The following is a 14,869-nucleotide window of genomic DNA, read 5'->3' as shown; positions in this document are numbered from 1 at the left end:
GCCCAGCTCAGCCCAACTGATTCCAGTCAACCTTCTCTAGCTGGGCCCTGTCAGTCCTGCTTAGTCCAGCTCAATTTAAGTAACTCAGCAGCCTGGCCCAGCTCATCCCAGTTTACCTCAACCAGCTAAGCCTAACTTAGCCAAGCCCAGTCTCATTCACCTTAACACAGCCCAGCTAGTACAGCTCAGACCAAATGACCCTCCTCAGCCCAGCCAGCCAAGCTCTGACTGGCTCAGCTGGCCCAGCTAGGTCAGTCCAGTCCAGGCCAGCTCAACCCAAACTAACCCTGGTAAATCTAGCTCAGTTCATTTAGCAGAACTCAACTCAGCCCAGTTCAGCTCAGCTCAACGAGCCCAGTCTAGCCTAGCTCAGTTCAGTTCAGTTCAACCCAGTCCAGCTCAGCTCAGCTCAGCTCACCCCAACTAGCTTAGCTCAGCTCAGAGAAGTTCAGTCTAGCACAGCCCTGGCCTGCATAGCTCACCCAGTCCCACCCCATCCTGTCCAGCTCAGGCTACTCTGCTCAGCTCATTCTAATCTAGTTTAACTCAGTCAGATCCCAGCCCAACCCAGCTTTTCTGGTCAACCCAACTCATCCCACATAAGCTGGTTCAATCCATTCTAGTTCCAATCAGCTCATCCCAGTTCAGCTTGGCACAGCTCAGCTCGGTCTAAGCTAGCTCTTGTAAGCTTAGCTTACTCAAGGAGCATAATTCAGTTCAACCCAACATTGTCCTGCTCAACCCAGCTCCCCCTAACTCAGCCCACCTCAGCCCAGTTCAGTCAGTCCCGCAGAGCCCAGATGAGTGCATGTGGATAGCTCAACATCGACTGGCTCAGCCCAGGCCACCCTAGCCAAACACAGCTTAGCCAGTTCAGCCCAGTTTAGTCCAGCCCATGTAGCAGAGTTTAGCCCAGCCCCACCACACCTTTCTCAGCCCAGTGCAACTCGCTTCACTTATAGCCCAACCAAGCTCATCCCAGCCAAATCCAGTTTAGCTCAGATCAGCTCAGTCTAGCTAATCCAACCAGCCCCGCTCAGCCCAACCCAGCTCACTAAATTCAAGACAGATCAGCTTAGCTCAGTCAAATGAAGCCAGCTCAGCCTAGCTATCCCAGCTCAGCTCAGCTCAACTCAGCTCAGCTCAGCCCAGCCCAGCCCAGCTCACCCTAGTCAGACCCTGTTAGTTCATCTCGGCTCAATTTAGCCCAGCTCAGCTCAGCTCAGCTCAGGCCAATTAGTCCAGTTCAGCCCAGCTCTGCATAGCTCACACCAGCCAAACCCCGCTCAGCTAGTCCAGCTCAACCCAGTGATCCCAGTTCAGCCGAGCACAGTCCACTCCAGCCAAGCCCAGTCAGCTCAGCTCAGCTCAGTCCAGCTAGTTCAGTTCAGTCCAGCTATTCCACCTTGGCCCAGTCAAGCTCACCCCAACTGAACCTAGCTCAGCTAGTCCAATTTAGCCCAGCTATCTCAACTGGCCCAGCCCAGCCCAACCCAATCATCTCAGCTCTGTTCAGCTGAGCCCAACTAGTCCAGTTCAATCGAACCAAGCTCAACCCAGCTAGTCAAGTTCAATGAAGCTCAGCTCAGTCTAGCTAGTCCAGGTCAGCCCCATGATCCCAGCTTACTCCAGGGAAGCCCAGCTCAGCTCAGCTAGTTCAGCGAAGCCCAGATATCCCAGCTAAGCCCACCCCAGCCAAATCCAGTTAGCTCAGCTTAGCCCAGTCCAGGCCAGCCCAGCCCAGCCCAGCTCAGCTCAATCTAACCCAACTAACTCCAGGTAGACCCAGCTCAGCTCAGCCAGTCCAGTTAAGCCTAGCTAGTCCAGCTCAGCCTTGCCCAGCCCAACCCTCCTCAGCCAAAGCCATCGACCTAGTCCAGTTCATCCTGACTAGCCCAGCTCAGTCCATTATAGATCATTGCAGTCCACTCCCAAGTTAGCCCTGGAAGCCCAGCTTAGCACAGCTTACCTCATCTCAACCCAGCTCAGCTCACCCCAGTCAAACTCGGCTCAACCCAGATCAGTCCATTAGCCAGACAGTCTACCCCAGACTAGTGCTGCTTAACCCAGCTCAGCTCAGTCTAGCTTCGATTAGCTCAACTTAGTTTAATTAGCCCAGTTCAGCCCAGAAGAGCTGAGCCTAGCCTAGTCCCACTAGCTAAGTTGAGCTAAGCTCAGTCTACCTAAGCCCAGCTCCAGTCAACATAGCTCAACCCAGCTCAACTCCACCACCCTGTTCAAATCAATCTAGCCTAGCTCAGTCTGATCCAGTTCAGTTCACTTTAGTTCATTCTGCCTCGCCCAGTCCATTCTAGCATAGTCTAGCCAACTTTCCTAGTCAGCCCTGCACACCACAGCTCACACCAGTCTCAATTTACCCAGATCAGCCCAGCCAGTCCAACCAAACAGAGCTCAGCCCAGTGTCTCATTCAGCTCATTCCAGTCATGTTCTTCCCCGTGTTCAGCCCATCCCTACCCAGCTTTGACTCTCCTCTCACACCCACCTGCCCTGTGGTCTTCCTGGGTCTCCACAACCTCTCCTGCCTTCTTTCCCATTGGTGTGTCTGGTCTGGGTGTCCTTCATCCTCCTGATCCAGGAAGGCTCCGGAGTAGCTGGCCAGGGCTACACAGAGGCCTCATTATTTAGAGGTGGAGAAGGAGAACTAAGAGCTTTTGGGACCCACCTGCTTAAGGTTGCTGAAGGGTCCCACCTTTTGCTGAGAGGGACCTTGGCATCTTGCTGGCCAGGCAGCGCCCACACTGCAGGTTCATTCCCATGACCCCCAGCTTACCCACCTCAGAAGTGGCTGGAAGAGAATTTGAGGCCCAAACCTTCTCCAGACTCCGCCCTCGTGGCCATGTGGCTTCCGTGAATCTCTCTGCCCTGTGCTGGGCTAGGTGAGACTAGTTGGGGTGATATTGGGTCCGTATCTTCTGGGAGAGGTTGGCTGGGGGGGAGGGTCTATGTGGCTGTATGTCTGGATCAGTGTGGTCACTCACTGACTTCCTGTTCCAGCAGACATGGCTACACCTCCACGTCATGTCTGGTCTGTGGTCTGGCTGTGGCAGGGCCAGGTGTGTGAGGCCCAGGCTGTATGCCGCCCCCACCCACTGATCCTGCCCTGCCTTGAGGCTGTGAGAGTTGGAGGCTAGGGGTATGATGGAACCATGATCCAGGTTGCTAACCACAAGATGAGGTTGGGAATAGATGTCAGGAAGGCGAAATGAAAATACACACTTAGAGACAGAAATAGGCCCAAAGATGAATATAGAGAAATTGAGCAAGCACTGAACAGGATTCCAAGAGGATCAAGAGAGGAAGGGAACACAGAGGGATAGGGCTTGCCTGACCTTAATGGGCACGAAATAACTGAGGCAGGGGGACAGAAGGACAGGGATTCTGACATGAAAGCCTCAGGGAAGACACTCAGGGAGACCTTCAGGGTGATGAAGAATGAGCCCTGAGCTTATGTGGTTAGAGCCGTACCAGCCGCCCCTCAGTAACTGCCATGAAGTGTGGTTTCTCTTTCCCCCACTAAACTGATGGGCAGCTGTTTGGGACTCATCCACATCAGAAGGCTCTACCTGTCTCAGAGGCCTACAGGTCCAGATTGTGCTAAGTTCCAAGGCATAGCCTTTCCCAACATACAGCCTGCCACCCCCACAGTTCTCTGCTCAAGGCTTTCCTCTCATGTGATCCTCAACCTGTAGCCCCGAAGAGACTGAATATGTCATGGCCTGTGTGCTAGTGTACTCTTGTTCATCCACCACTCCACCCCTGGCATCCTCCTCTGGAGAACATCCTTTCTGGGCACACAAGAGGGAAATTAGACCTTGTTTACATGAACATTTATTCATCAAATCACCTATCCATTTTCCTGCCCGTATTCATTCTTTCTGTAATCTATCCATCCATCCATCCATCCATCCATCCATCCATCCATCCATCCGTACATACACCAGCTGACCCAAACATCCATACATCCATCCTCTCATTGTCATCCAACCATATCAATATCCACCCATCCATGCATGCATAGTTGAGTTATTAAGACACACATAGGACCTACATAGTTTATGCACAGCACTGTTGACATTGGGAGGGAGAGTGAACAGTCAGGTGTAACAATTCTGTGTTTTGAATTGAGCTGTAGGCTCTGGACCCTGGGCTGTGGCCTGTTGACTCTGTGTCTGGGTTAGGTTGTAGGCTGTAGGTTGCTGGCTAGGCTGTGAGTTCTGGACATACATCTGTTCAGGCAGTTGTTTATTGGAAAAGAGTGATTGGGTGGGGTCCGATGTGATCAACACTCCTCCTCTCTGTCCCTCCCCCACAACCATTCCAGGTCACCCAGGAGCCTATCTCCCAGTGGGGGAGATAAGTAGAATCATTAAAGGATCCCAGTGGATTCTTTGAGACATGGGACTGGAAATCAGTCCATAGGAGCTCCCCTTGGGGAGTTCACCTGCTCCCTCTTTCTCTTCCTCCCACCTTGGAAGAGGGGGCAATCTTTGGGTGGTTGGTCCCTTTCTGCTCATACACAGGTGGAGAGTGTGGTCCCCAAGGAATGCCGCTGGCCCTGGTCTGCATCAGCAGCCAAGGTGGCCAACACCAGCTTGGTAACCCCGTCTAGCCCACTGGCTACAGGATGTTGCTGTAATCATGAGAGTCCTGGAGCTCCTTCTGGGCCACGGCTGAGAAGACCCACTGTACCTGCAAAAAGGTCAGAGGTGAGATCAGCCCATCAGACCGGCTCTCTGCTCCCTACCCTCACCCCCACCCCAGCTCAGTTGCCTGTGCCCTCACCTTGAAGAGAGTGATGGTGGCACCGTAGCTCACGCTGAGCAAGAAGAGAGTGATGAAGATGCAGGTGCCGGTCCACAACTCCTCCAGCTCCTTGCTCTCGTCCTCTTCCACACACAGGTCTTGAAGGTCTAGCTCTGGGGAGATGAGCCAATTAGTCCTGGCCCAAAACAGTAGCAGAAGAGGGAAGATCCAGGCCCCTCCCTGGAGTTAGCAAGGGTTCGAGTCTTCTGTCCCGATTGGGAGCAGGGGAGGAGGGGAGAATGGAGCTTCTCACTGGTTGGAGCCCAGGGTAGTAGAAGCTCCATTTGGAAGACCCACAGTCACAGACCTTCAGTTGGTCACGGCCCCGTGGGAGCAGTCCCCATCCTCTGTCCTTTCCTGAGCCAGCAGCCTTCATTCCCTGGATCTCGGATTTGGCAGTTACGGGCCTCCTCTGACCACTTCTCCATCTGCCCCTTCCTAGACGGCCTTGAATCGATTGCCTGTGCACAGCCCCAGCTCTGCCTCTCCCAGGCCCCTGCTTGAGAAGGACCCTGCACCCACCAAGGCACCAGGGCTGTCAGGCCAGTGGTCCCTTCTACATAGCTTCTGGAGCAACCATGCCTTCTTCTGATACATCTCACCTCATCCAGCGTGGCCTCATTTCTGCCCTGGGAAGCCAGCTCCCTTTCTGCCCTGGGAGAGCAAAGCCAGCTCCCTTTGCCTCAGGAGCAGATCTGAGACCACAGCCCACTCAGGACATGGGACAGGCTCGGGCCCCATGAATCAAGTTAGGACCCGAACCTATACCTCACGATATCAGAGGTTCTTACTGTGTGGAGCCAAGGCTAGGTGGGTGAATCGACATCCAGGCTAGGTCTGAGCAAGCCCAGAGCATTCATTAACTGGGTCATGGCCACCCACACTGTCATGGTTCCTCTTCCTTCTGTCGCCTCACCCTGAAGGTAGGCCTTCTACAGTGGCCTAAGCCCTGGAGCCACAAAAGCACGCTCACCTTTTCTCTCTTCCTCCTGCCTCCACCCTCAAACTATCTCCTGTCTCCATGGGCCAGACTGAGATGGCAACCAATAGAAAGGGGAAGCCCTTCCCTCTGTCTCTCTGGCCTAGGGTTGAGCCCTCTCTCTCTTGTCCATGGCCCAGTGGGGAGAATAGGGAAGATGAAGGTCCCAGGGATCTCAGCTCGTAGGGCGTGCATAGTGCCCAGACATGTGCAGGCTACAAGGGGGAATTTCAGTGCCTGGGCACGGGCTGGCATGTCTTCGGAGCTGTGTGTGTAAGCAGTGTGTATATTGGGTGCCTGTATTTCCCGTGTGCATCTGACGGATGCTTCCGTGCTTGAGAAGGAGTCTTGGGACTGACCGCTAATGGGAAGGTCACCAGTTCATTTCTATGACTGCTCCGTTGGAGAATGAGGAGGCGGTTCATTCCATAAAGATGTGCAGTATCAGAAACCCTCTGGAGGGTATGTAGGGGCCCAAATGGCCTTGACGTCAGTGGGTTTACTTTGGTTTCACTTGTGTGTGTGGTTGAGAGTGCATGTGTGTATTTGTTTGCATGTGATGGATGCAGTGGGTTTGATGTCTCTGTGTGTGATCTGTCTGGGGAATGTGTGGGTGTACTTTTGCCTGATGAGTATATGTGTGGTGAGTTTGTTGTGGGTGGTTAAGTATGATGGGTCTGAGATACATCTGTGTCATAGGTTTGGGGTGTGTGTGTGAGATGGATTTTGGACATGAGTATGTGGCGGGGCTAGTATGTGCAGACTTGTGTGTATTTGATGAGTCTGCATGTGCTTGTATGATAGATTGAGCATGTGTTTTTGTTATGGGCTTGGTGTGCATGCTTGTGATGGGCCTGTGGCCATGTGCATTACAGAGTCAGTGTGTGCGTGCACACACGTGTATGATGGAGTTTATGTGGGATTTGATGAGCTTGTGGTGTATATGAGATATGATGAGCCTGGGTGTATGTGTTATTACGTCTTTGGGTGTGTACCAGGTGGGCATTGTGTGTCTGTGTGTGTGTGCATGTGGTGGAGTGGTGTATACTCAATGTGGGTGTGACAGGTTTGGAATGTGTGTGCAGGCATGATAGTCTGGGATATGTGTCTAATGGGATTTGAGTTTTTGTGAGGGAGTTTGGCTGACTGTGGGGGTCTAGTGCTTGTGTATATGTGTGTGATAGGTTTGGTATATGTATGAAATTGTGAGTGTGTGTTTGCATAAGGGGCTTCAAGTGTATGTATACTATTGGCTTGATAGGGACATGTGTTATAGATCTAGGGTGTGTGGAGTATGTGATGGGCTTGGTGTATGTGTGTGGTGGGTTTTGTATATGTATAAAATTGTTAGCGTGTGTTTGCATAAGGAATCTCAAGTCTGTGTATACTGTGGGCTTGAGAGGCACATATGTGATAGATATAGGGTGTGTGTGAGTCTGTGATGGGCTTGGTGAATGTGTGTGATGGGTTTGACGTGTGCATGTATGAGCGACTTGATGTACGTGTGTTTACATCATAGGTCTAGAGTACAAGTGCAGGTGATGGGCTTTGCGCACAAATGTGCGATGGGACTGAGGTTGTGTGTAATTGTGGTATGTTTATGTGGGATGTGTAGTTTAGTCTCTGGGTGTATATGTGATGGGTTTGTCATATATTCATGTATATGTGATGGGTTTGTCATATATTCATGTGGCATGAGTCTATATGTGATGGGTTTGCTATGATTGTGATGGTCAGGAGTGTGTTTGAATGGTGGGCCTGGTGTGTGTGTGCGTGTGTGTTTTGGGGGTGCACACAGCTTAAGTGATGTATAAGGTGGCCTTGGTCCCTCAACCCTGGTCCCCAGGAGTTGGCATCAAACTCACCTCTTGTTCTGGGTGGGTTTCTCATCTCCAGTCACACACCCAAGGCCCAGAACAAGCTCTCTGTTTGTGCCTGGTGAGTGTGTGTGTGTGTGTGTGTGTGTGTGTGTGTGTGTGGTATGCAGACAGGAGAAGTTTGCTACTGGAGTTACCAGAGAAACCTGTGAAGGATGAGTGGCCGCCCGGCTGGTCTGAGGTCTCTGTTGCAGAGAGGTGGTAGCGCAGATGTGGTCTTCATGAGATGCTGAGGTGGCTGCCTGGAGCCCCGCTGTGGGGCTGGGGACACATGTGGCATGAGGAAGTGGGTGTTCCCATGAGTGACTTCGGCCCTTTGGCCTGGGTGTTACCCTCAGGACTGGACCAGACCTGGAGTGGGGTGGGAATGGGAGGATATGGCTCTGAGTGACCTGGCTGTGGGGAGGGCGGGTCCGAGATCATGTCTTGTGCTAAGGTTTCCTGGTGGGGTTGTTGTGTGTGTCAGAAGGTGTGTGCATGGTAGGTTGGCATTGTGTGTATGATTGCGTGATACCCTATGCAGTTGGGCACAAAAGGCAGTGGGTTCAGGGATGAGAGCCCCATATGGGACCATCTATGAGGGTCTCACTCCAGGAGTTTCCCACCTTGACGACGTTTGTCTGCCCAGTCAGACAGGATGCAGCCACTGTGAGAGCAGAGTGTGACTCTTTCTGGCTGGGCAGGCTCAGGAGAGAACGTGGCCACAGGGGCTGGGTCGAGGCCTCACTGGGCTACTCCTTAGAGGATCACTTATTCCGGTCCTTGGGACCCTTGTGATCAGGCCAGACCCAGAGTGGGGTGCAGAGGGCAGGTCTCATGAACTGGGCTAACAGACACTCTCAGCCACTTAGGTGGGCAGATGGTGTATCCTCAGCTCCTCTTGCTCCTACCCTGGGATATCACAAGGCTCAGGGCCAACATCTGCTCACTTCCCTCACACCCCTCCCCCAAATAAGACCAGCCCAGGGTTCCAGATTGGCTCTGGGTGTTTATTGGGGTCGTTTCCTAGGGCCATTACACACCAAATGAAGGGTCTGACTAGCTTCCCACACCCTCTTCAGCAGACAGCACCCAGGAGCATCAGGGCAGGGATGTATCAGTTACCGGAGTCTTTCGACACCGTTTTCTCAAGAATCCTCCCATTCAACAGGGCCTCGTGGACCACACGGCAGGTGAACTTGTTGTTCTCCCAGGCAGGCATCTTGACCTCCAGGAGGCTGAAGGTGAAGAAGGCACGTTGAGAGCTGCTGGTCGGGTAGGGTCCTGTGGTGTGGACGTGGCCCTGGTCTGGCTGCACGAGGGCCTGGTTGCTCAGCCACTGCACTGTGATGTCAGCAGGGAAGAAGTTCTGGGCTAGACAGGTGAGGGTTATCTTGCTATCATCTTCCTGGTTGAGTGCCTTGGACAAGAAGAGCTCGGGGGCCAAACGCTTGCCTGTGAGGGAACACGTGGAGTCAGCAGGGCCACCCCACCCGAGGCCCCTGGCCCCACCCTTGGCACCCGCAGGCTTACCCTGGGCCTTGGTAATCGACTGCTCTATTTCCCTGGGCAGGTCAGGATGGGACACTGTGCAGCGGTAAGTCTCGCCCTGGATCCAGTCCTTGGTGTCCACGGGAAGCGTGGACATGGCAGTGATCGTTGCATTGAGTTGCTCCTTGACAACTAGTCGGCTAATATTCAAAGGCTTCTCCCTGTCCCAAGACCAGGTCACATGCAAGTCCTTTTTACTGGTCAGGTCAATCACCAAGCAGACAAGCTTCGTCGAATTGTTGATGTACAGGTCGATGGGACTCGGTGGGAGGAGGTAGACGCTCACTCCCCGGGCTTCTGAATCTGTGGATGGGCAGGGTGATGTTATGGAGGCATGTATGAGACCCTGCACCCCCCTCAGACAGGGCAGGGACTGTACCTATGCATCTCCGGGCACTGGCGAGATATGGTGTGCCGTGAATGGTGGCACGGCAGGTGTAGGTCTTTTCATGCAACCATTGGTCCTGGGTGATGTTGAGCTCACTGTAGGTGGAGGCCAGCTTGCCCTCTATCTTGGGCTCGGCAGTGTTTGGGTAGAGGTCCTTGGCCTCCTCCCCATTCACCAGCCAACTGACCTTGATGTCGCCCAGGGTGAAACCGGTGATGAGGCACAGCAGATGGATGGTGGACTGGGAGTCACCCCCGGGGTGGCAGGCGGTGTGGAAGAGCTTTACAGAGGGTGAGGTGGCGCAGACTGTGGGTGAGAGAGTTGAGTGTGAATGGAGGGCAGCCCTGTGGGTGGCCAGTGGATCTAAGGCCATCAGCCAATTTTAGCAGGAGTTTTGTTCACCTCCCTGACCTTGATGCTCCTCATCACCCAAGGCAAGTCCCTTGTGCTCCTGCCTTTGTGGGGACAAGCGTGGGAGGAGACTCCTTCTCAGCATGTCAGTTACTGAAAGCTCTGCCTCTTTAACTGTTGTCCCTCTTGCTATTACTGTGGCTGCCGCAGGGCGTGCTCACCTGTGACGTTCTTGTGGATGATGGAGTTGGATGGTTTGTGCTCCACTCTGCAGGTGACCTTCTCTTTGGCGAGCTCACCCGATACGGTCACCAGGCTCACGGTGCTGTAGTGACTGGAGGCCTCGTTGAAGGTGGAGGGGAAGACCACCTCAGTTCTGTTCAGGGAGCCTGTGGCCCAGGTTATTTCCACTGGTTCTGGGAGGAAGCCCGTAACCAAGCAGCCCAGGGTTTTGGGAGTTTTGTCATTGCAGCATGGTGCCAAAGGGAAGACGGAGGGTCCCTGGGTAGAGGCTGTAGGGACAGAGTCAAGGTTCAGCACTGGTTGTAACCATCATCCCCCAAGGGCCAAGCTGACTATTCTCAGGGCCTGTGTGTTGGGTGATGGGAGGGCTTGGGGCACAAGAGTGTGGTCCTTTCCCAACTGTCTGACACCATGTCTTTTCCCACAAGCCCAGGCCCAGGACATCTGATGACTGGATTCCCTCCATCCCAATCAGAAACTACTGATTTGTTACTACCTTCATGGGATACCACCCTTGGCCCTAAGTTACTGGACCCTGGGAGACTTCTCCCTGAGGATCTGAGGGGATGGCTCATTCACCAAGGCTGAGGATCATTGGACTTCAGAGGCCACTCTCTCCAGGAATAACCATGCTGTTTCACAGACCCCCATCACACCCTGGAAACCCAGAACCCCCTGCACCCCCACTAGGAATCCCCAAGCTCTTCCCTCTGCCTATCCACCTGTAGACCCTAGACTGGCCCTTTGCCCACAACCCATAGATCCTCTTTAGGGAGTAGGGATCAGAGGACCCCCCTCAAGAATCACCTCGAAATCCTTGTAGGTTCACTGTGGGAAGTCCCATTGCTGCCCACTCTGGCTCGCTGCTTACTCAGGACCTTGGGCTCAGCTTTTCAGCATCCAGACCACTCTGCTTTGGTTGGTTCCTTCATCTCACACTCACCTGACTGGCTAGTCCTCCAGGTGTTCTCCCCTCCCTCTTGGCCTTCACCAGTACCTGAACTACTCATCTTTCTGGAAGGGGCAAACTGGCCCTAACACCCATGGAGAAAGGGTAAAGACCCTACGAGTCCTCCTGTAAATCTCTTCTTCCAAACATCATGCTGGTGGGCATACATGCCAGCCCCTGATCTTCCTTGGAGCCCCAGATATGCAGCCTCATCCTACCCAGGATTCCCAGCACAGCTCTGCACTGAACCTGGTGGAAAGTTAAAAAAAAAAAACCCACAGTGCCGCTCTCACCACTCCTCTCAGCTCTGTGCACTCTCTGCCTAGTCTGGTCTGCCCATGCCAGTTCAGTTTAACCCAAATTAACCCAGAACAATTCAGTTTAGCCCAATACATTTCAGCCAAGCCCAGCTCAGGTTAGCCTGACTCTGTGCATGAAATCCAGTTGATCAGAGCCCGAATGACCTCGCATTAAAATCATCAGAACTGAACAATGACAAATCAATCCAGACGAGTTTTGCTCCCCACAGTTCAGCCCAATTTAACCCAGGTAGACCAGCTAAGTCTAAGTCAGTTCAGCTCAGCCTTGCTTGATAGTAGCTGCCCTCATTCAACCCAGTGCGGCCCAGTCCAGCCAAATCAAATAGATGCATATTCTGTCCAAGTAGAGCCTCATTCATTCCAATTTAGTTCAAGTAGTTTAGCCCTACCTAGCTCAGTTCAGATTATCCCAGCTACTCCCAGTGCAGTAGCTTAGCCCAGCCTAGGCCAGTCTAGACCACTCGAATCAAGCCAAACCCAGATCAGCCCTACCCCATCCAGCTCAAAGCCAGATCAGAGTTGGCTAGCTCAGGCCAGAACTGTTCAGATTAGCTTTACTAAACCAAGTCTGGCATCCATCTCAGGCTAGTCCTGTCTAGGCCAGTCCAGGCCAGTGGAATGCAGGTTAGCAGGTACAATTAGCCCAGGCCAATTCAACCCAACTGAGCCCAGCTCAGCCCAGCAGAACTCAGCCTAACCCAGCCTTGTTCTCCCCAGTCTGCTTCAACTCTGATCAGGTCGGCCAAGACCAGTCCAATCTGCCTAGTCCAGTGCATTCTAGCCCAAGTCAAGTAGATTTGGGTTAGCTTAGTTCATTTCAGTTCATCTGAGTGCAGCCCAACTCAGGCCAGACCGTCTTGCCTGGCCCAGTTAGACTAGTGCAGCCCAAGCAAGCAAGACCGGTCAGAACAGCCTAGGTCATCCTAAGTCAGGCCAGCCTAGCCTGCCTGAGTCAGCTCAGCCTATCCCAACTATCCCACTGAGCAAGTCACCCAGGCCAGGCCAGGCCAGGTCACTTCAGCTTAGTTGAACCCAGCTATGCTTACTCCAGACCATCTCAGCCAAGTCCAGCAAGCCAACCTTAACCTAGCCCAGGCCAGTCCAGCTGTCTTCAATTCCAGTAACCCAGTCTAGCCAAGCCTAGCTCAGCCCAGCCCTACCCAGTCTAGTTCACTTCAGTTCACATGATCCCAGCTAAGCCCAGTCCTAGACTTCGCATTCCAGCAGACCCATCCAAGTTCAGCCCAGTCCATCTAGCCCTTCCTAACCAAGCCCCATCCAACCCAGTCCAGGCGAGCCCAGGCCATTCCATTTTACTCCAGTGTAGCCGAGCCCAGCTCAGTTCAGTATAGGCCAGACCAACCCAGCCCAGCCTCGCGGGCACATCCTTGCTCAGCTCAATCCAGCTTAACTCAGGACAGTTTAGCCCAGCTCATATGTTTTCAGCCAGTCCAGCACACCCCATCCTAGCCCAGCACAGCAGAGCTAAACATTAGCCCAGCCCACCTCATCCCAGTTAGTCTAGCTAGCCCAGCCCAGTCCAGTAAAGTGTAATCTAGCCCAGATTAGCATATCCCAGCCCAGCTAACCCAGCTATCTCAGTCTCCAGTCAGCACTGCCAACTTCACCTCAGTACAGCTCAACTCAACCCAGTTTAGTGCAGCTCAGGCAAACCAGTCAAGTCCATCTCAGTTTAGCCCAGCCCAACCCAGGCTACCTCAGTGTAGTTTTGTTTAATCAAGACTAGTTGATCCCATCTCAGGCCAGTCCAACCCTCAGCTCACACCACCCAAACAAAGGCAGGCCACACTCAGCTCAGCTCCTATCAACGATTCAAGTCCATACCAATCTAATTCAGTGCAAACCAGATCAGATTTGCCCAACCAAACTAGGTCAGTCATCCTAGGCCAGTCTAGCCCAATTGTGTAGAGCTCAACTAGCCCTGCTCAGCTCAGCAGAGCTCAACCTAACTCTTCCTTGTTTGGTCCAATCAGTCTATTGAATGCAGAATGGGCCAGCCTAGTGGAGTCCAATCTGGCCAGCCGAGGTCAGCACACTACGGGGCAGTTCAGTTTAGATGAGTTTCGTTCATTTCTGTTCACATGATCAGAGTTCAGTTTAGGCTAGGCCATGCCAGGCAAGACTAGCACAATTCAACCAAATGAGGATAGGCAGGTCATTCTAGGCCAGCCAAGGCCAGATTAAGCTAGCACAGCTAGGCAACTCAGCCTAGCCTAGCTCAACTCAACCCAGTAAGCCCAGCCTAGCCAAGACCATGTCAGCCCAGCCCAGCCCAGCCCAGTTCAGCCCTGGAAATCCAACCTAGCCCAACTAGTGTCTTTTCAACAACCCAGCAAAGCCCAACACAGAGTAGCTCAGCCCAGTCCTGGCCCACCTCAGTCTACTACAGCCACCCTGGCCTAGGCCAGTTCAATTTAGCCTAGCCAAAACTAGCATATCCCAGTCCAGGTACCCAAGCCAGGTCAGCCTAGTTTAGTCCAGCTCAGACAAACCAGTCCAGTTCACATCAGTCCAGCCCTGCCCAGACAAGGCTAGCTTAGCCCAGCCCAGTGCAGCTCAGGCTAGCCCAGGCCTTCTCAGCCGAGCTTGCTAACCCAGTTCAGTTTAACCTAGATAAGACAAATATAGCCCAGCCCCGTTCATCAGCCTATCCCAGCCCAGCCCAGCCCAGCCAGCCCAGGACAACCAGTCAAACCCAGTTCAATACAGCAAGGTCACCAATGAAGCAATACAGTTCAATCTGATGAAGTAGACTAAGATAATTCTTATAGCCCTATCCAATTGTATCTAGCTTCCTCTGTCTAGTTCCCCTCAGGTTAATTTAGGTCAGCCTGTCTTAGCATAATCCTGAACATTTCAGCCAAGTCTCAGCTAACTCTTATTAGATCAGTTTCAATTGCTCTGTCTAACTAGACCAGACAGCCTACCCACCATAGGGAAATCTATCTCTTTCAGCTCAGTTCAAGCTCAATTAAGCATTGTTTGGGACAGCCCAGTTTAGTCTAGCCCAGTCCAATCAACAATAGCCCATCAAATCCACCTAACCCTAGTTTATTCAAACTAGGCAGAGTCTAGCCGATCCCAGCCTAGATCAGCCAGGAATGACTGAGGACTACCCAGAGTGCCCACTATGACCCACCTGAGCCCATGACAGTGTATTGGCATTCATATAGCATAGTGCACTCTGGTAGCCATGCTGAACCCACCCATCCCAGTCCTACCTAGCTGGATCCAGGCCATCCTGTTCTTAGGCAAAACAGCCAGACGCAATGTAGCCCACTTTGGCCCAGGACAAAAAGCTGTAGCCCAGAAGCTGTAGCTCAGGCCTGCTTCCATCATGCATTTCAGCACAGGGACAGTTCCCTGGTGCTACATGTCCCTCCAGG

At 52.9% G+C, this 14,869-nt stretch overlaps 1 gene segment (V, D, J or C); it reads right to left on the bottom strand.

The window, feature by feature from the left end:
• Window positions 1-4,639: 4,639 nt before the first annotated feature.
• Window positions 4,640-14,869, bottom strand: part of LOC142430566 (immunoglobulin heavy constant epsilon-like) — a 28,611-nt gene continuing 18,381 nt past the window's right edge. Inside the window, 6 exon segments of the C gene segment in view lie at window positions 4,640-4,711; window positions 4,805-4,938; window positions 8,786-9,115; window positions 9,194-9,514; window positions 9,591-9,905; window positions 10,172-10,366. Coding sequence covers window positions 4,640-4,711; window positions 4,805-4,938; window positions 8,786-9,115; window positions 9,194-9,514; window positions 9,591-9,905; window positions 10,172-10,366 — 1,367 coding nt within the window.

This window comes from Tenrec ecaudatus, chromosome 17 (genome assembly GCF_050624435.1).
Source record: "Tenrec ecaudatus isolate mTenEca1 chromosome 17, mTenEca1.hap1, whole genome shotgun sequence".
Classification (NCBI taxonomy): domain Eukaryota; kingdom Metazoa; phylum Chordata; class Mammalia; order Afrosoricida; family Tenrecidae; genus Tenrec; species Tenrec ecaudatus.
The sequence above is the reverse complement of the archived record's forward strand: the minus strand, read 5'-3'. Positions and strand labels throughout refer to the sequence as shown.